Raw genomic sequence first — 19,979 nt, forward strand, 5'->3', positions numbered from 1 at the left:
GGGAAGATAATAAATCTGAGATTCCTATTTCTCACTACATCTTCTAAGTTTTCAATTCTTGTTGTTAAATTAGCATTTTCTTTAGTTAAAGCAACTTGGATCTGTTGAACAGAGTTGGTTTGTACTCGTGTAGATGTTAGTTGGTGTTCCAATTCAACAGTTGTATTTGACAAAATAGACACTTTCCCCTCCAAATCATTACATTTCAGAGACAAAAGTGAAACTTGCTGAATAATTGAAGCTCTTAATTCCACTATGCATCCCAGATAGTCTCCAAAGAAAAAACAGATGGTTTCTGAACTGTAGTTTGAATTATTGAAGTTGCAGGCTGTAAAAACTCAGTACCTTTACTGTTGCTCACTGTTTCTCCCAGTCTAGCCTCTCGGTTAATAACCACTTTCACTTGACCAGAGATCGAAGCTGGACTCTCAACTGCCGCTGCAGCCCCGTCGATCCCTGCAGGAAACAAACCAGCTGCTGCTATGGCTGTCGGCGACTCCCCCGACTCACAAGCAACTCTGACAGTTGCTAGGTTATCCGGTGGAATTCCCTCCACGGGGCTCAAAGATGAGAGTGAACCAGGGAGAGAGGGGAGCTCCAATTCCCGTCCCACTCCCTCTAGCGGCTGAGGCCCCGGTAGTGGGCTGCTGCGCAGAACATGGGCATCCATCGGGCCCGTCAAAGGAACCATAGAGGGGGCCTCAGGGAAAGACCCAGATCTCAGTTTCCTTTTTCTACCCATATGGAGGAAAAATATGAAGCAGGAAATCTATTTAAAGAAAATTGCCTGAGAAAGTCTCCATCCTGCAGACTATAAGAAAATGCCATACTGGGTTAGACCAAGGGTCCATCAAGCCCAGCATCCTGTTTCCAACAGTGGCCAATCCAGGCCATAAGAACCTGGATTCGTCAGCCATCTTGGATCCACCCCGAAGCTGAATTCCAAACCTACGGAAACTCCTTTGATGACTTTGGAGAGGGGCTTACGACCCAGAACACAGTAGTTGGAAACCCCAGCTCCCATTTCTGCTGCCACTTTCTTTGACCTTGGGCAAGTCACTTCACCTTGGTTCAAGTATAAACTTAAGGCCTCATTCACTAAGCTGTGTAGGCCATTTATCAGGCTAAAAATGGCAGGGACAATGCAAGATTTAAAATATCTCGTGTTAACTGAGCCCCAGCACTGTGCATATTTAAATGAGCTTATTAGCATGCAAATGCATCTAATGAGCTCATTGCTACACTAAACAATGCTAATCAAATAATGCAACTTGCCAAAAAATTTACAAGCTGCATTATTTCACTAGAAATTATCTACAGCACAGGAGTTACAGCTAATTTTCTATGAATACATTGGGTAATTAAATGCATGTCCCAATGCACCTGCAGCCCAGCTTAAAAAGACCGCTCAACCCCAAGAATGCCCTTCTAAATAATGTAAAAACCTGCAGGAATCTGCTTAGATCCCTATTCCATCCTTGCAGGCAGCGCATAGTTATGAATAAATTTAAAAAATATGTATTTTAAGGTATGACCATATCCCCACCCCCCAACCCTGCTCCTTCCCAAGAAATTCCAGCCCCAGGAGGCAGGGATCCTTCCCTTTTAGAGAAAGTGGTCCCTGCTAGTTCAGTGATTCACTCTACCGCCCGGATACCATTCCACATAAAGACCCTCACCTCCTGGACCCCTCCTTACTTGAAATGTAGCTCTAGATGATCCTCTCCCTAGGCTCTGGAACCAGGAGAGGCCATTTCTAAAATGGCACCTCTCAGCTTTTGCCCTTATAGGAGAAAATACTACAGGATTCACAAACTATTAAGGTGATTCATCAAGCCACTGGGTCATTTATCACGGCTTATAGAAACATAGAAATGACGGCACAAAAAGACCAATCGGCCCATCTAGTCTGCCCAACAAGCTTCCACACTTATTTTCCCATACTTATCTGTTTCACCAACCACCAACTTCAGGGCTCTTGTTGGTAACTGTTTGATTCAAATTTCCTGCCATCCCCTGTCATTGATGCAGAGAGTAATGTTGGAGTTGCATCAAAAGTGAGCATAAGGCTTATGCTTAAGGGTTGTAAGCACCGCATCAAGCAAGTTACCCCCGATGCTTGTTTACCCAGATTGCATAGATCGATGTCTTTTTGGATGATGTCTGAATGTAAATCCTGTTTTCCTCACTTCCTCCTACCATTGAAGCAGATAGCAATGCTGTATATGCTTTCAAAGTGATGTATCAGGCTTAATTGGTTTAGGGTAGTAACCACTGTAATAAGCAAGCTACCCCCAAGTTTATTTGTTTACCCAGATTGTGAAGTTCAGTCCTTTTTGGTTGTTATCTGAATGCAAATCCTCTTTTCCACATTTCCCTTTGCCATTGAAGCAGAGAGCAATATTGGGGTTGCATTAACCGTGCAAGGGATTTTTTTTGAGTAAGGGTAGTAATCACCAGGTAGTAGTTAACATTCCAGCTCTACTCTTCATTCCCATCCTCTAGCCTTTATGGATCCACAGTGTTTATCCCACACTGCTTTGAAATCTTTCACAGTTTGTCTTCACCACTTCCTCCGGTTCTGAGTCTTCCTCCCTGGAGCTTCAAATCGTGACCCCTAGTTCTACTGATTTTTTTCCATTGTAAATGGTTTGTTGTTGACCATGAATCATTAAAACCTTTCAAGTATCTGAAAGTCTGTATCATATCGCCTCTGCACCTCCTCTCCTCCAGGGTGTACATATTTAGGTTCTTTAATCTCTCCTCATAAGTCATTTTATGAAGACCATCCACCTTTTTGGTCGCCCTTCTCTGGACCGCCTCCATCCTGTCTCTGTCCCTTTGGAGATACGGTCTCCAGAACTGAACACAGTTCTCCAGGTGGGGCCTCACCAAGCCCTGTACAAGGGGATCATCACTTCCTTTCTCTTACTAGATATTCCTCTCTCTATGCAGCCCAGCATTCTTCTGGCTTTAGCTATCGCCTTGTCACATTGTTTCGCCAACTTCAGATCGTTAGACACTATCACCCCAAGGTCTCTCTCCTGCTCCGTGCACATCAGTCCTTCACCTCCCATCAAATACAATTCTTTTGGATTTCCACTCCCCATATGCATGACTCTGCACTTCTTGGCATTGAATCTCAGCTGCCATATCTTCGACTACTCTTTCAGCTTCCTTAAGTCACGTCTCATTCTCTCCACTACTTCCGGCGTGTCCACTCTGTTGCAGATCTTAGTATCATCCGCAAAAAGACAAACCTTACCTTCTATCCCATCCGCAATGTCGCTCACAAAGATATTGAACAGTAGCGGTCCCAACACCGATCCTTCTGGCACTCCGCTTAACACCGCTTTCTCTTCAGAGAAAGTTCCATTTACCGTCACACATTGTCTTCTGTCCGTCAACCAGTTTGCAATCCAGGCCACCATCTTGGCACCCACTGCTAAGCTCTCATTTTATTCACAAGCCTCCTGTGCGGGACCATATCAAAAGCTTTGCTGAAATCCAAGTAGATGACATTGAGCACTCTTCCTCTATCTAATTCCCTAGTCACCCAATCAAAAAGTCAATCAGATTTGTCTGACAGGACCTTCCCCTGGTGACTCCATGCTGCCTCTGGTCCAGCAATTCTTCTGACTTTAGATAGTTCACTATTCTTTCTTTCAGCAGCGACTCCATTACCTTTCCCACCACCGAGGTGAGGCTAACCGGCCTGTAGTTTCCAGCCTCCTCTCTGCTCCCACTCTTGTGAAGTGGGACCACCACCGCTCTTCTCTAATCACTCGGCACCGCTCCCGTTTCTAGGGATCTGTTGAACAGGTCACTCAGTGGACCCGCCCATACATCTCTGAGCTCCCTCAGTATCCTGGGATGGAACTCATCAGGTCCCATGGCTTTGTCCACTTTTATTTTTCCTAGCTCTTCCCATTCATCCTCTTCTGTAAATGGAGTTACATCTACTCCACTCCCCTCCAGTTTCTTGTTAACTAGTGACTGTCCTTCTCCAGGGTCCTCTTTAGTGAACACCGAACTGAAGTATTCGTTTAATATTTCTGCTATTTCTTCGTCTCGCTCCACACATTGATCCTTTTCACCTTTCAATTTCACTATACCACTTGGAACTTTTCTCCTTTCTCTGATGTATCTGAAAAATGTTTTGTCACCTTGCTTTACCTCTTTGACAATCCTTTCTTCTGCTTGAATTTTTGCTATCTTGATTACTTTCTTCCTCAGTTCCATCAGATATTCTTCCTTGTGCTCCTGCTTTTGGGATCCTTTTTATTTCTTGAACGCTGTTTTTTTTAGCTTTTATTTTGTCAGCCACCTCCTTTGAGAACCATATAGGTTTCAGTTTTCTTTTTTTTTTTCTTTACTTTTCTGACATATAGATTAGTTGCCTTGGTAATTGCTCCTTTTATTTTGGTCCATTGTTGTTCCACATCTCTCTTGTTCTGCCATCCTTCTACCAGATACTTCCTTATTTCATCAAAGTTTGTGTTTTTGAACTGCAAAACTTGGGTTGGTGAATCCCTCAGTACTTTGCTCTTGGGGAAAAATATTGCGGCTCAGTGAATAAGGCATTAGATTGTAAGTTCTCTGATGATAGGGAAATGCCTACAGTATCTGAATGCAATTCGCTTTGAAGTACCTGAAAAGCAGAATATGAATCAAATAAATAAATGAAAATGTAGAAGAGTTCTGCTCTCATGTCCTTTGGTCTGCTCAGAAAAAGCTTTATCAAATCCTGGAGCTAAGGGTTGTTTGGTATGCTCTCAAGTCTTTTAGAGATCGGTTAGCCAATAAAGTAATTCTGGCCCAAATGGACAATTAAGTTGCAATGTTTTACATCAACAAGCAGGGAGGCATGGGATTGTACCTCCTGTATCAGGAAACTGTCCAGATGTTGGCTTGGGCCATCTCTCAGGGAATGGTTTTCAGAGCCATGTATCTGGCAGTCAAGTAGAATGTCCTGGTGGACAGATCGAGTCACATTGTGGAACCCCACAAACAGTTCCTGGACTGGGGATAGCAATCTAGGTATTCTGAGAGTGGGCACACCCATGGTAGATCTGTTTGTGTCATCTCAGAACAGGAAAGGGACACAAGGCAAGCTAACTTTAGACTCCATTGCTTTTGATTGGAGCAAGTGCTTGCCATACATGTATCTAGTATTGCTCATTGCTAAAACTTAGTTGAAGCTAAAAAAAAAAAAAGACCAGGAACTGTGATTCTCATAGCCCCTTTTTTGGCTGAGATAGGTTTAGTTCCCTCTCTTTAGGGAGATGTCTATCAGGGAACTGATCAAGCTGAGGAATTCCCCAAATCTCATCATTCAGAATCAGAATTGGTTGTGCCATCCCAACCTCAGTCCCTCTCAGCCTGGATGTTGAGAAGGTAATTGAACCCTTGGATCTGTCAGAGGATGTGTCTTGTGTTCTTTTAGTTTTAAGAAAGAAATCCATGAGGAAGTCCTATGGATTGAAATAGAGGACATTTGCTTCAAGGTATGAGTAGAGAACCCTAGATCCTGTCACCTGGATTCCCAATGTGATAGGTTTGTCTAGTCTGCCTGTGGAATCTCTTTGAGGTGTAGAACCCAACTGAAATCTCCCTAGGGCCCATTTTTGTTTCAGCTGCCCTTCATAGGTAAAATATAAAGAAAAAAAGTCTGTTGCCAGCAAAAACAGTTATGTTGTGCCTCTTGGCACTGTGTTTTTCCCCCTTTTTCGTTTGGGGCAGTCTGTAGCTAGGGGTTGCCCAGTTGTTGGGAATGCCATCCTGGACACTCTACCTGGGTAAGATCAAGCTAGGTGGAGAGAACATTGCCCAAATCTCATCTTGGAGTGAGTTTCCTCACTCCGAAGGTCATCAAATCTTCATAAGAGACCACTGTTCTGTTTGTGCATCTCACGTTGAATGTCAAAGTGGCCCCTAACCCCCTATACTAATATGTAAACCTCACCTCGAGTTACTAGGTGGGCCTCCCATAGGGATACAAATACATATCTAGGGAGATGACATTATGGCCAGTCTCTCTCTCTCTCTCTCCCCCCCCTCTCCCTCAGGGCTCGGCTGATGCTCTGGGAGCTAAAATAGGCCTTGCGGGAGACATTGCGAAAGGCGATAAATCCTTACCACACAGCCTAACACCTTTCAAAAAGGTGTAAAAATCGGCATTAAGTCTGTGCGATAGCTCTTCGCAGACAGGCAAATCCAGCCCTAACTCCTCCTATTTTCCAAATTTGCATCGCACCATACGATATGGTGCTATCGCATGCGTTAAACACGTTTTCGCATGCGGTAAGGGCCTATCTCATGCGTTAACGGGGCTTTTCGCATGCGATAAGCCCTTACCGCATGCGAAAATGCCTTAGCGCATTTTGATAAATGACCCCCTAAGTTACTTACACAACCAGCTTTGAATATCTACCCCAGTATGTACTGCAGTGGCTCTCAATAGATGAGTGAGCACTTGTTCATTATTCTAGAATGCTTTCTTAATATAAAATTGAACAGAAAATGAAATGGAAAGCACAAAGTTATCACTATAATGACAGCAGTCAGTGCTAATTTGTTTCTACAAGTAGAATTGGTTTAATGTGACCCCCAATTCTGGATTCATTGAAGGTGCTGTCTTGAAGTTAAAATGTTTTGGTGTTCCAAAATGTCTATATTATGATAGTTTTCTCCTAACTAAATTATATGACTGGGAATTTTGGATCTGCGGGTTGTAGGAAGTTGTATAGTTTTGAGTGCAGAAGACCAGTTTACATATATATGAGAATAGAGCCTTATGTCATCAGCACTACAAACAGGAAAAAAGCATGTTATAAAAGTGTAATGTACTCTCAAAAAGGAGAATGAGATGAACAAAAGCTAGATCTTATATAATTTTCGTACAACTTGTCTGAAACTTGTAATATAAAGGACTAGTGTATATTGTATACACACACAGATTTGCTTCTAAGTTCTTTTAAAGGTTTGTTATTCAAGCCTGCAATACTCTTTTTATATTTGTCAAAGGATTTTTCAGTGGGCATAGATTGGAAGAAAACTTTTGATAAATCAGACCCAAGATGTATTAAAAAGGCAGGAGAATTGGTTTACAGATGTTTATTTTGGAGGGATCTATAAGTTTCAAATTCTTAAAGTATGATGATGATCCTATTGCTTAAACTAGATTCCCAAAGCCTTAGGAAACAGAAATTTCAAACTAAACAGATGACTTTATATGCATATTCATTACTCTGCATAGGCTGAGGTTTGTGTTTGTATCTATTTCACTCACCTAACACAGTGTTTCCCAATCCTCTCTTGGAGACATATCTAGCCAGTATGGTTTTCAGGAGTTCCACATTAAATATACATAAAGAGTTGCATACCCTGGGTCTCTAATATATGCAAATCTATCTCATGCATATTTATTATGGATATCCTGAAAACCTGACTGGCTAGGTGTGCTTCCAGGAGGGGATTGGGAAAAACTGACCTGGTATACTGCTTTGACATACTAAATGTCTCACTGTGGGTCATATCTGTAGATCTAACCATTAAAAATAATTCTGACTATTTTTATATAGTGGTAGCAATTAAATACGACTATGTTATTTGAAAGTTTGAGTTTTCCCTTTCCGGTGATGCTTTTCTTTGTGCTAGAATTCATACTGTAGATCAGGGGTGCTCAAACTGGTCCTTGGGTCCCTGCAGCCATTTGGGTTTTTAGGATATCTCAATGAGATTTATTTGCATGCTCTACCTACTATGTATGCCAGTATTTCTCATGCATATTCATTAGCACAAAGTTGGCCAATGCCAACCCTCGAGAAGCACAAACAGGCCAGATTTTCAGGATATCCACAATGAATATGCATGAGATAGATTTGCATGCACTGCCTCCATTGTACGCAAATCTATCTCATGCATATTCATTGTGCATATCCTAAAAACCAGGCCTGTTTGTGGTCTCAAGTACTGGAGGTTAGGATATCCTGGAAATCCCACTGGCTGAGGGGGAGGGGTGAGGATCATTTTGAGCACCCTTGCTGTAGATATATACTTACTTCAGGGCTTACCAAACCTGACCTGGTCACCCCACAGCCAGTGGGGTTTTCAGGATATATACTGAGTCTCCATGATATGTAAATTTATCTCATGCATATTCATTGTGAATATCCTGAAAATCTGACCCACTGTGGGGTCCCCAGGATATGTTTAGGAAGCCCTGACTTGCTTGCTTTGATGACAGATGGAAACAATGATGCTCATGTGTGGATTACGTCAGCGCTTCTCAACCGGTGTGTCGCCAAACACTGGCAGGTGTGTCACATCTCCCGGTGTCCCACTGCCCCGTTGTACTTTCCTTCGCCCTTTTTACAGCCCCCGCAGGCCAATTGGAAGCCTCCTTCCTTCCCCCACTGCCCAATGCGAAGCCTCCTTCATTCTGCCTGCCCCCGCGCAGGCCAATCGGAAGCCTCCTCCCTTCTACCTGCCAGTGGGAGTAGGAAGAAGGGAGGAAGCGTTTGATTGGCCGGTGAAGCAGGCATCACATAGCCCGGGGGTGGGGTGGGAGGAATGTCAGTGTTGAACCCCGATGAAGCAAGGCGGCCACGGGAGCCCATACCCATGGCAGTGAAGAGGAAAACCTGACCCTGATCAAGCAAGGCTGCCACGGGAGCCCATCACTGGGGTGGCGAAGAGGAATCCTGACCACAACCGTGGCCACCACAGGAGCCTATACCCATAGCGGCGAAAAAAGTAGGCCCACCGGAGTAAAGCCATGGCGGAACTGGAGCCCAACCCTGCAGTGAAGGAAGAAGAAGTTTTTGGTGAGAGTTTGTATGTGTGGGTGTGAATGAGTGCCTGGGTGAGAGCTTGTGTCTGTGGGTATGAATGGATGCATGGGTGAGAGCTTGTGTCTGAGGGTGTGAAGTGATGCCTGGGTGAGAGCTTGTGTCTGTGTGTGTGAATGGATGCATGGGTGAGAGCTTGTGTTTGTGGGTGTGAATGGATGCCTAAGTGAGAGCTTGTGTCTGGGGTGTGAATGGAAGTATGGGTGAGACTTGTGTCTGTGGGTGTGAATGGATGCACGGGTGAGAGCTTGTGTGTCTGTGTGTGAATGAGTGCCTGGGTGAGAGCTTTTGTCTGAGGGTGTGAATGGATGCCTAAGTGAGAGCTTGTGTCTGTGGGTGTGAATGGATGCATGGGTGAGAGTTTGTGTATCTGTGTGTGAATGGGTGCATGGGTGAGAGCTTGTGTGTCTGTGTGTGAATGGGTGCCTAAGTGAGAGCTTCTGTCTGTGGGTGTGAATGGATGCATGGATGAGAACTTGTGTCTGTGGGTGTGAAAGGATGCATGGGTGAGAGCTTGTGTGTCTGTGTGAATGGGTGCATGGGTGAGAGCTTGTGTGTCTGTGTGTGAATGGGTGCCTAAGTGAGAGCTTCTGTCTGTGGGTGTGAATGGATGCATGGATGAGAACTTGTGTCTGTGGGTGTGAAAGGATGCATGGGTGAGAGCTTGTGTGTCTGTGTGTGAATGGATGCACTGGTGAGAGCTTGTGTGTCTGTGTGTGAATGGGTGCCTGGGTGAGAGCTTGTGTCTGAGGGTGTGAATGGGTGCCTGGGTGAGAGCTTGTGTCTGAGGGTGTGAATGGGTGCCAGGGTGAGAGCTTGTGTCTGTGGATGTGAATGGGTGCCTGGGTGAGAGCTTGTGTGTGCCTGGGTGAGAACTTGTGTCTGTGGGTGTGAATTGGTGCCTGGGTATGTGTGTATATATATATATATATATATATATATATAGTGCCTGGGTGAGAACTTGTGCCTGGGTGAGATCTTGTGTCTGTGGGTGTGAATGGATGCATGGGTGACAGCTTGTGTGGGTGTGAATGGATGCATGGGTGAGCTTGTATGTGTGGGTGTGAATGGGTGCCAGGGTGAGAGCTGGTGTGAATGGGTGCCTGGGTGAGAGTTTATGGGTGTGAATTGGTGCCTGGGTGAGAACTGGTGTGAATGGGTGCGAGAGCATTTGTGTGTGATTGAGAGAGAGAGACTGGTCAGGGAGGTGATGTGTTTCTGTGTGAGAGAGAGAGAGAGACTGGTCAACAAGATGACTAGTGTGCATATGTGAGAGAGAAACTGGTCAGAAAGATGACTGGTAAGAAAGAGACCAAGACTGATCGTGGGGTCTAATTGGGGGTGCACGTGTGTGTGTGAGTGACTGGTTGTGGGCACTAAGGAAGAGGACTGTGAGGACAGAGCTTCAGCAGCCCTTGCTGCTTCTGGTGAGTGCTATTGGCCTGGAAGGGAAAGGAGTAGGAGAGTTGCTGGAGAGGGTAAGTAAAGGTGGCTTTTTAAATTTATTTTTCTTGATTGACTGCCATTTTAATTATTGGGTATTATGCAATGTCTGCTGTTTTGAAATATTTTATTGATATTTGGATATGTTTTAATAATTTTTATGAGTTTTTAATTGTTGGATATTATTTTGTTCAGCAGCTGTTTTGTAACATTTTTAGTATAGCTTTGCAATTATTTGTGTGGGGCTCTATAGCAGCTTGGCTTATTCTGTTTTCCCAATAGGAAATGTATTAGTGTTTAGGGCCTGTAGTTGTATTTCTTAGATAGGGTTGTTACTGTTTGAGTGTGTTCCATAATACAGGTGTAACTTTGTGATGGTTAGTTTGTGTGCATTATTGAAAATCCTGAGAGTCTGTTAGGTGCTATATTTCTCTTTCCATTTCTCCAGGTTCACACTGCATGCAGAGTGGCTTTTTTGGTTTTCCATTCCAGTTTCTGTCTCCATATTTATAATTTGTGGTTTTTCTGTACTTGGTGAAGGTCAGTTCTGGGTGTGTGACCGAGGTGAGGTATTTTACTAGCATGTAGGCATTTGTATTAATCTTATTTGTTGTGTTTTCTCAATAGGATATGCATTAGTGGTAAATTAGTGTCTTTTCATAAGGAAGGCTATTGTGCCTGGTAGTAAAGGGAGTTTGTTTTGCTTTTACTGGGATGTCATCAGAACCAGAATATCTTTTTTGTATGGTGAGTTGTACAGGGTAATGCCCTAGATCTGCTCTGCACTCATTGCTGGGGGTTGAGGGGATTCCTGTGGATGCAGAGTGCATGTTTACATTTAGCCTCGTAATGGTCACATGTTCAGTGTATCACGCATGTGAGAACCATCTGTCAGGTGTGTCCCAGCCAAAAAAAGGTTGAGAACCACTTGATTACATAATAGGTAGATTATTTCATTCCCTCTTTCAACAAGCCACCTTGCTGGAGTCATATCTGTGAATATGTAACTCACATGTGGCTCATTGTTCTGTTGCTATGAGAGAATAACAATTAAAATAAGCAGTTTCACTTTACTTTGCATCTGGATATGTCAGACACCATATCCAGTTTTGTAACTTTTTCATTGATGAAAAACTACTGAAATTTACTTTGTAAAGATTTATCCAAGCAGAAATGAGAGAAAAAGAGGTTGAATTAACAAAAGTTTGAAAAGTGTGGGCTGTAACACCAGTCATCAAGGCGTCAATCCTGGCTACTGTCCTTTCATACATCTTTCATATACTTCCGTAATTCAAAATTTCTTAGATTGAAATATGAATGTTTGTGAAAGACGCAGAAATAGATGGTAAGTAGTGTTGAAGCCTTGATGATTGGTGACACTGCTCACAAGTTTCGAACTTGTACTAATTCAAGCCCTCTTATATCTGTTACCATGTGTCCAGTCTAGAGACATGTATTTCTACAGGCAGAAAAGGAAATCCCTCTTCCTCCACACTCTTGAATCAACAGCAGTTTTCTTCTGCTTTGAAAGTCTATTCATCCACTATCAAAAAGGGTTGTAATTATTTTTCTGAAGTCCTACATTTTAACCTTTTGCCTCCTAAATGATGTGTAGATTATTGTGGTGTCTCTCCTGCCTAATAGACCATTGCTTCCTCATCCAGTTAAAACTGTAATATGGAGTCAGGGTACCCAGATTTTATGATTCACTGATTCAGTTTTTATAATTTGTGTTATTTATTATAATTACATTTAATTCAAAATGTTTCCTACCTTGAATGCTTGCGGGCCAAAACCAGCAGAAGTGATGTTATTTTTGCTAAGATCAATAATTTCTACATTTGGAATCCCATTAAATGCTTCATTTGGAATGGAAGTGATTGAATTCCCTAGGATATATATTGAAAAAATATTTTTATAGCAATTTTTCATCTCAGATATTCTATTCAGAAAAACATAAGTACATTTAAAATATATTAATGCTGTCATTTGTATACTTAATCTGATAATTTTAAGCTTTCAATTCAATAAATTTAAATTTGTTACAACTATAACATTTAGAGAGTAATTTTGTAACAGCCTGCATATGTTTTCAATCAAATACCTTCACAAGTTACACCAGTTTTCAAAGGGAAAGTACAGGCATAACTTTATTTTGAAAATTATCCCCCCAAAACTACTTGCTCAAAATTACATGTGATAATTTGTGTGTGGAATTTTCTCAAGGAACTTTGTGCACATGCTTTTGAAAATGCAAAAATATGCAAACCCCTCCATAGAGCCACCCCCAGGAAGACCTCTGCTCAATCTGGATAAACATGCGCATACAATCTGTTTATGTTTACCCACATATCAGGCAGGCAGTTTTATAACAGGCCATTTGCTTAGGAAAAGCACGATTAAACTCTCCGAAATGCATTTAAAAATTACCCTCTAAATATTTAACTATCATAGCAAAATAAAAAGGCTTGGTGGCCAGCCAGTTGAGTTTCTGATTTGTTTGATCATAAATATTAGAATGAAGTAGTTAGTCAGCAATCTTATCTTGATTGTAAGTCTTCTATTTTTGAGAGAAATTATTTTGTGTCAGCCGCTAAAAATCAGTCACTAATGACAATTTATCTCATCACTGCCTATGAGGGGTGCAGGACAAGCTAACATCAGTAAAGAAAATGTTGCATTCACAAAATAGATGTTCCCAATGTGATCCTCACATTCAGGCATTTTATATAGAGAAACACTTGGGTCAAATACTTATTGTCCAAAGGTAAGGCCTTTTCATCTGATTAGTTTAATAATCACAAATATTGATTATTAGATGTTAATTTTTGTTGTAAAAAATACACGAAAAAGTGTGTCTTACTTACCTTGAAGGTCCAAACGTGTTATATCTGGATCTGAAATTGGTGGTATCTGAGAGAGTTTGGCATTGGTGCAACTGACACTAATGCCAGAAATGAAACAGCCACGTGGTAATGGTAGCTGCATGAGAGGAATTTCTTCAGGTAGAGTAGGACTTGGAAAACGATGAGGTGGATTTCGGTAAACATCGCCTCTTAAAATATTTTCTTCACCATCTTCCTCATCTCCATCCTCATCCTCTTCCTCCTCTTCCCTTAGTCTTTCTTGTCTTTCCTTTTCTAGACGTGTTGCCTCTGATCGTCTGTTTTCCTCTTCTTCCTTTCTTCTCTCATCCTCTTTTCTCTCGTCCTCTTCTTTCTTTCTGTTTTCTTCTATTTTTCTCTCTTCTTCTTCATATGCTTTTCTTCTTTCTTCTTCTTCTCTGTTCCTCTGTGTTTCTTCCTCTTCCTTGTGACGGGCTTCAAGCTCTTGTCTTTTTTTCTCCTCTTTTTGAAGTTTCTTTTCTTTTCTTCTCTTTTGCTCTTTGTTCTCTTCTTCCACTTGAATCTCTTCCTCTTCCCTGCTAAGCATTTCAGACATCTCATGTGTATGTGGAGACTGCACAAGAACTGGATCACTTGGGTCATTTGGTTCTGAAGAATCACCAGAAAATTCAGGTTTGTCATCTAGTGAAATACTGTTTAATGCTGAATATGATAATGACCATAGCAGTATAAAGTGGAGAAAAAACAGAATAATGGTATAAGAACAATGATGTTAGTGGCAATAAACATTATTCCCTCCAAGCATTAAGTGACTAGGGAAAGAATGTTGTTTGGAAATACATTTTATATCCTTTGTAATTTATCATTTCTTTTTTGGCTGGTGTTTTTTTTCTTCTGTTTTTGGTCATCCTGGTCAATCAGAACTGACTTTTATTGGGTTCTGGCACTGAGCGCCTTCATTTGGAACTACACAGGGATTTCTTTCCCTTTGTTTTTATACCCCCATCCCAACTCTGTCCACCCATCGTAGTGACAGTCCTTGACCAGGGGCCATAAACTGCAGCTTCCTCCAGAACTCAGCTAAAATGAAGCCTAATTCGAGCCACTAGGTGTCACTCTTGAGCGATGACTGAAACTCCCTCCCCCAGGGGCTGTGAACATTACATCCATCACATCCCCATCATTGGCTGGCCTGGAGAGCAGAAGCCTGGTCTGGAAGTTGAACTCTGGTCTCCCATATGGATGTAGACAGCACAAAGCCACTGGGCTAGCCCAACATGTATCCTTTGATTATAAATTAACCTTAGAACTAATCATATCAAATTTTGTTTAGCCAGGTCCTAAACCTAGATAACTAGTTTCAATATAAACCCACTCATGCCGTGGCAAAATCCTATAGAAATATAATTTTTACCTCTGGCTTGTGGGTTTTCTTAAGTGTACCACTTCTGTAGCTTCTAGAGTGGGGATTTACACAAGGACCCAGTGATTTCACTTGAAGGTGAGACTGTCATTTAATAGAGTATCTTGTAAGCAACAGTTACAACATGACTTAATTGCTCTTGGGCATACTTTGTAAAAAAAAAAATCTTACAAATTTGTGTTTTCCCCAAAGATTATTTTTTTTTGCATTTATAGTTACTAAAATTATACTTGAATGTCAATTTCCAACATTAGAGGGAAGAATGATATTGCAAATTCCAAGCTGAAAATAATAGCTGATGATTTATGATAGTTAATAAAGAAATAATGATGGAGGATCTAAATCGGTATTACTCCACCCATGATTCTGGATCTGCTTGATCCATCCATATTCATTTTTCTACTACTAAATTTACAAAAGAACACAGAATACACATCTTGTATCTCAATCAAAAAAGAATGGACCACTTAAATATGTCTGGAGCAGCACTGATTTAGGATTTGAAGTTAGTTTGATTGAAAATGAAATTCTACATGAATTATGCTGGATGAGTAGTACCCTCACTGTATAAAGTCTTTGATATGAACATGCTTGAAGGAAGAAAACAGTAAAATTAGTGTTTGTCAACATCAATTCAATGATTGCCTTTAAGTTTACTTTGCTCTGTAGCTTTATCCAGTACATTGGCTTTGACTTATTTGCTTGAAATGCTTACCATTGTTTCATTATCCTTTTAGCCTCTGGCTTCACAACTTGTCTTAAAATTCTTCTCTTCTCCCTTTCCATCAAATGCTAATTGTATACTGCTCTGCTAAGTCTATTGATGTCCTGAATTTTATTATATCACTGCTTTCCATACTTTTTATAATTGCAGAATACTTGAATATGAAAGTTATTGTATAGAAGAAAGCATTACTGTAATATAAATTTGAAGTAATGGAAGAAATCTAAAACTGTGTATTCTTATTGATTTTTGACAATGAATAGCCAATATACCAAAATCGATGCAAACTGGACAGCATTCTTCCTTCTGGGTCATGGTTCTGAGACATTTCAATGGGGGGCACACCGTTTCATCACAAACCACTTTTCCATTTATGCATAAGCAAGTAAGACAGGGCTTAGGGGACCACACTGCCTTGTCATACATTATCATTCCATTGACCGAACAGTGTCCTTTCTTTTCTAATGAAAACAGAAAACAAATAATCAAAGTTTAGTCATATCATTTGTGCTTGTAATGCATTAAAGCGAATACATAAAAATATCCTAAATAGCAGATTCCTCTTGTGAGAGAAAATATGCAGCTTGATCTTCTCCAATCTGGATTTCAAATGGTGATTGAACATCTAGGTGAAAGAGAGGTGTGATGGGATTAAAACTGATGAGGAATTTCAGAATTCAAAGAGAGAAAAGAGAAAAAGACTTTCCAGATTACAAGAAGTCAACTGGTCACTGTAATTTGGCTGATGTAGTATGTTTAGAGAGCAATTTTCAGTCATTTCCACAGGTAAAGCAACATTTCACCTGTTTGAAAATTGCCCACTCTGTTGTAAAAGTACATGCATTGCTCCACAACAAACATACTTTTCCCCACATTTTAGTGGAGGCATTTCTGGGGTGAAGTTAGGTTGGAGAGAAAAAACTACATGCATAGTTGTGAATTTTCAAAACTCTACATGTAGTTTTCATCAGAGAAAATATCCAGTAAAAAGCAGATGCAAATCTCTGCAGATAGGTTTCCCTTGAGCAGTTTTGAAAGTAAAATTAGGTGCATAATTTTACTTTGAAAATTGCTGTGAAGTTCATGGGTAAAATTACCCGCAGGCCTAGGACCCATGTAAGTGGGCTTTTGAAAATTACTACAATATATGCCATTGAATTGTCCATAAGTTTAAGTGCATTAACAAGGGTAAATGGCTTTTAAAAATTGCTAGGTTACTAAGTTTCATTTATATGCATAACTCCTTTGAAATTTCACTTGCTTGTAGCTATGTGGATAGAATGAAAATTGCTGCCTTAATATCGTTTAGGTATATTGTTTTATATTCAAAGTTGTCCGGTATTTTGCAGACCAATTTGTAGGTTACTATAGTTTGAATTATTGATTTAATGGTGCACTCCGCAAGATACTCAAAACTGCCATGTTGTATCTGGTTACTGCCGCTTTTGAAATGCTTTTTCATAGCTGCATAGGGTGTATAATAGTATACATCAGTGGCTTGCAATGTCATCACAGGTGGTACACTGGTGGTTCCACTGGAAAGGAAAAAAGTTTCTTCCCAAGGTCCTTCTTAGCCTGCATGAGCAGGGAGATCAACAGCAATGGCAGGATTAGTAGAGGCCCATAGGGACCAATTTGGGGGGGGAGGCAGGAGCAGCAGTGGTGGGATGAGTGGCAGCTCATGCGAAACAGGAGATTAGTAGCAATGGTAATGGTATCACTGGTAGCCCATGTAGGTGGGAGTGGGAGTGCAGCAGTAATAGGTTGAGGGAAGAAAGAGGGTGGTGGGGTGGGAAGGAAGGGAAGGCGATGGGAACAGACTAGGGGATAGAGAGCCTTCTGTTGGTGTGTAAGAGCGTGGTGGAAACTGATTGTGTAGAAAAAGAACTGGTGGAAGGTAGAGGGTGTAAGAGACTGAGGGGGTGGCTGGGTGAAGAGAGAGACTGGTAAAGATGGTCTTGGTGGGGAAGTGCTAAGGGCAGAAGGAGTGAGGCACTGGCATGGACAGCCTAGGGAAAAAGATAGAGACAGATGGGGCAGGCAAGGGTAGAGAGAGAGTGACTGGTTAGGGATGGGCTAGGGAGAAACTTGAGTGATTGGGATGGACTGGAGATTGATATGGAGCCTGAACATCCAAGTAGACTGGGAATCCCTGGTGAACATCCACAGGGAGCATTTCATTTAAATTATTTTGCCTGTATGATTGACGTGCTTTCCTTATATTCTTCAAAATTGGGATACGGGGTGATTCTTCTTAGATGGGAACACATAAAAGCAAACACTGAAGTCTGCTGGATCCTCCCAAGAAGTTGCTCATATATTGATAGCTCTGCACATATTTTTGTTGTAAACTGGCAAATTTCTGGCCTCTGTCTGTTAGCATTTTCCTGTGGACATGAGAGAAAGATGGAGTAGCTGTCTGAATCCAATTTCCCTTTTCTCACTCTCACTGCCGTTGAAACAGAGAGCAATGATAGAGATGCATCAGCAGCATCAAGGCTTAATTGTTAAGGATAGCAACTGCCACACCATCAAGTTTCCCCCAGTTACCCCCACGCACTCTTTTCTTTATTTCCAACCTCTAGACTTTAGGGATCCACAGTGTTTAGCCCATGCCCCTTTGAATTCCTTGACTGTTTTCGTCTTCACCACATAAGAACATAAGAAATGCCATACTGGGTCAGACCAAGGGTCCATCAAGCCCAGCATCCTGTTTCCAACAGTGGCCAATCCAAGTCACAAGTACCCAAACTAATAAGCTACTACTGCTTATTAGTTACCGTAATAGCAGTTTATGGATTTAACCTCTAGGAATGTATCCACCTGTTCCAGAAGGGCATTCCAGACATTCACTAACCTCACTATGTAGAAATATTTCCTGATATTGATTCTGAGTCATCCTCCCTGGAGTTTCATTTCATGACCCCTAGTTCTATTGATTTCTTTCCACTGGAAAGGGTTTATTGATTGTACATCATTAAAACCTTTCGGATATCTGAAAGTCTGTATCATATCTCCCCTGCACCTCCTTTCTTCCAGGTGTACATATTCAGATCCTTCAACCTCTCTTCATAAGTCTTCCAGTGCTGACCCCTCACCATTTTTGTCACTCTTCTTTGGACCGCCTCTATCCTGTCCTTATCCTTTTTGAGATATGGGCACCAGTATTGAACACAGTACCCAGGTGAGGCCTCACCAAGGATCTGTACAAGGGCATTATCACCATTTTTTTCTTACTGGTTATTCCTTTCACTATGCAGCCCAGAAATCTTCTAGCTTTAGCTATTGCCTTGTCAAATTGCTTCGCATTCTTCAGATCATCAGTCACTATCACACCAAGGTCCCTTTCCCAGTCTGTGTGCATTAGTCTTTCCCCACCCATCACATAAAAAGTCTTTTGGATTGCCACAGCCCAGATGCATGACTCTGCACTTCTTGGCATTGAATCCCACCTGCCAAATTTTTGACCACTCTTCAAGTTTTCTTAAATCACTTTTCATTCTCTCTATGCCTTCAGACGTGTCCACTATGTTGCAGATCTTAGTATCATCCACAAATAGACAAACTTTACCTTTTATCCCTTCGTCCAGGTTGCTCACAACGATATTGAACAGAATCGGTCCCAAAACCGATCCCTGTGGCACTCTACTTAATACCATTCTTTCTTCAGAGTAGGTTCCATTTATTATTACACACTGTCTCCTGTCAGTCAATCAATTTGCAATCATGCTACTACCTTGGCACCCATTCCCAAGCTTCTCATTTTGTTCATGAGTCTCCTATATGGGACCTTTTCAAAAGCTTTACTAAAATCCAAGTAAATTACAATGAGCACTCTTCCTTGATCCAATTCTCTAGTCACCCAATCAAAAAAATCAATCAGATTTGTCTGACAGGACCTTCCCCTGGTGAATCCATGCTGCCTCGGATCGAGCAACCTACTGGATTGTCGATAGATCACTATCTTTTCCTTCAGCAGATTCTCCATTCATTTTCCCACCACCGAGATGAGGCTAACCAGCCTGTAGTTTCCAGCCTCCTCTCTGCTCCCATTCTTGTAAAGCGGGACCACCACTGCTCTTCTCCAATCTTGCAGCACCACTCCTGTTTCCAGGGATCTATTGAACAGGTACTTCAGCGGACCCACCAGCACATCTCTGAGCTCCTTCAGTATCCTGGGATGTACCTCATCCGGCTCCATGGCCTTATCCATTTTCAGTTTTCCCAGCTGTTCCCATACATTCTCTTCTGTAAATTGAGTTCCATCTACTCCACCCCCATCCACAGTCTTGTTAGATAGCGACAGTCCTTCTCCAATGTCTTCTTTAGTGAACATCAAACTGAAGTATTTGTTTAATATTTCAGCCAGTTCTTCGTCTCTCTCTACCCATTGTTCTTTGTGATCTATCAATTTCACTATACCACTTTGGACCTGTCTCTAATATAACTGAAGAATGTTTTGCCTCCTCGCTTTAACTCTTTGGCAATCCTTAATTCTTCCTGATTTTTTTCCTTTCTTGATTTCTTTCTTCGTCTCCTTCAGTTTCACCAGATATTCTTCCCTGTGTTCCTCTTTTTGGGATCCTTTATATTTTTTGAACACTGTTCTTTTTGCTTTTATTTTATCAGCCACCTCCTTTGAGAACCAGATCAGTTTCTTATTTCTCTTAACTTTGTTTACTTTTCTAACA

General features: G+C 41.5%; 2 protein-coding genes across 3 annotated transcripts in view; one reads left to right on the plus strand and one right to left on the minus strand.

Moving 5' to 3' along the window:
- The window catches only part of CENPP (centromere protein P), a 685,914-nt gene that overhangs the window by 494,677 nt on the left and 171,258 nt on the right, over positions 1-19,979 (plus strand). The gene's annotated exons all lie outside the window — the stretch shown is intronic.
- ECM2 (extracellular matrix protein 2) overlaps positions 1-19,979 on the minus strand; it is a 71,772-nt gene that overhangs the window by 26,712 nt on the left and 25,081 nt on the right. Inside the window, exons 4-6 of one of the 2 annotated variants that reach the window (XM_029599375.1) lie at positions 15,561-15,749; positions 13,163-13,789; positions 12,069-12,184 (exon numbers count right to left, since the gene is read on the minus strand). In XM_029599375.1, coding sequence (XP_029455235.1) covers positions 12,069-12,184; positions 13,163-13,789; positions 15,561-15,749 — 932 coding nt within the window. Of the gene's footprint in view, positions 1-12,068; positions 12,185-13,162; positions 13,844-15,560; positions 15,750-19,979 lie in introns of both variants that reach the window. The other variant, XM_029599374.1, reaches the window with a different exon arrangement.

This window comes from Rhinatrema bivittatum, chromosome 4 (assembly GCF_901001135.1).
Source record: "Rhinatrema bivittatum chromosome 4, aRhiBiv1.1, whole genome shotgun sequence".
In the NCBI taxonomy this organism is placed as follows: Eukaryota; Metazoa; Chordata; class Amphibia; order Gymnophiona; family Rhinatrematidae; genus Rhinatrema; species Rhinatrema bivittatum.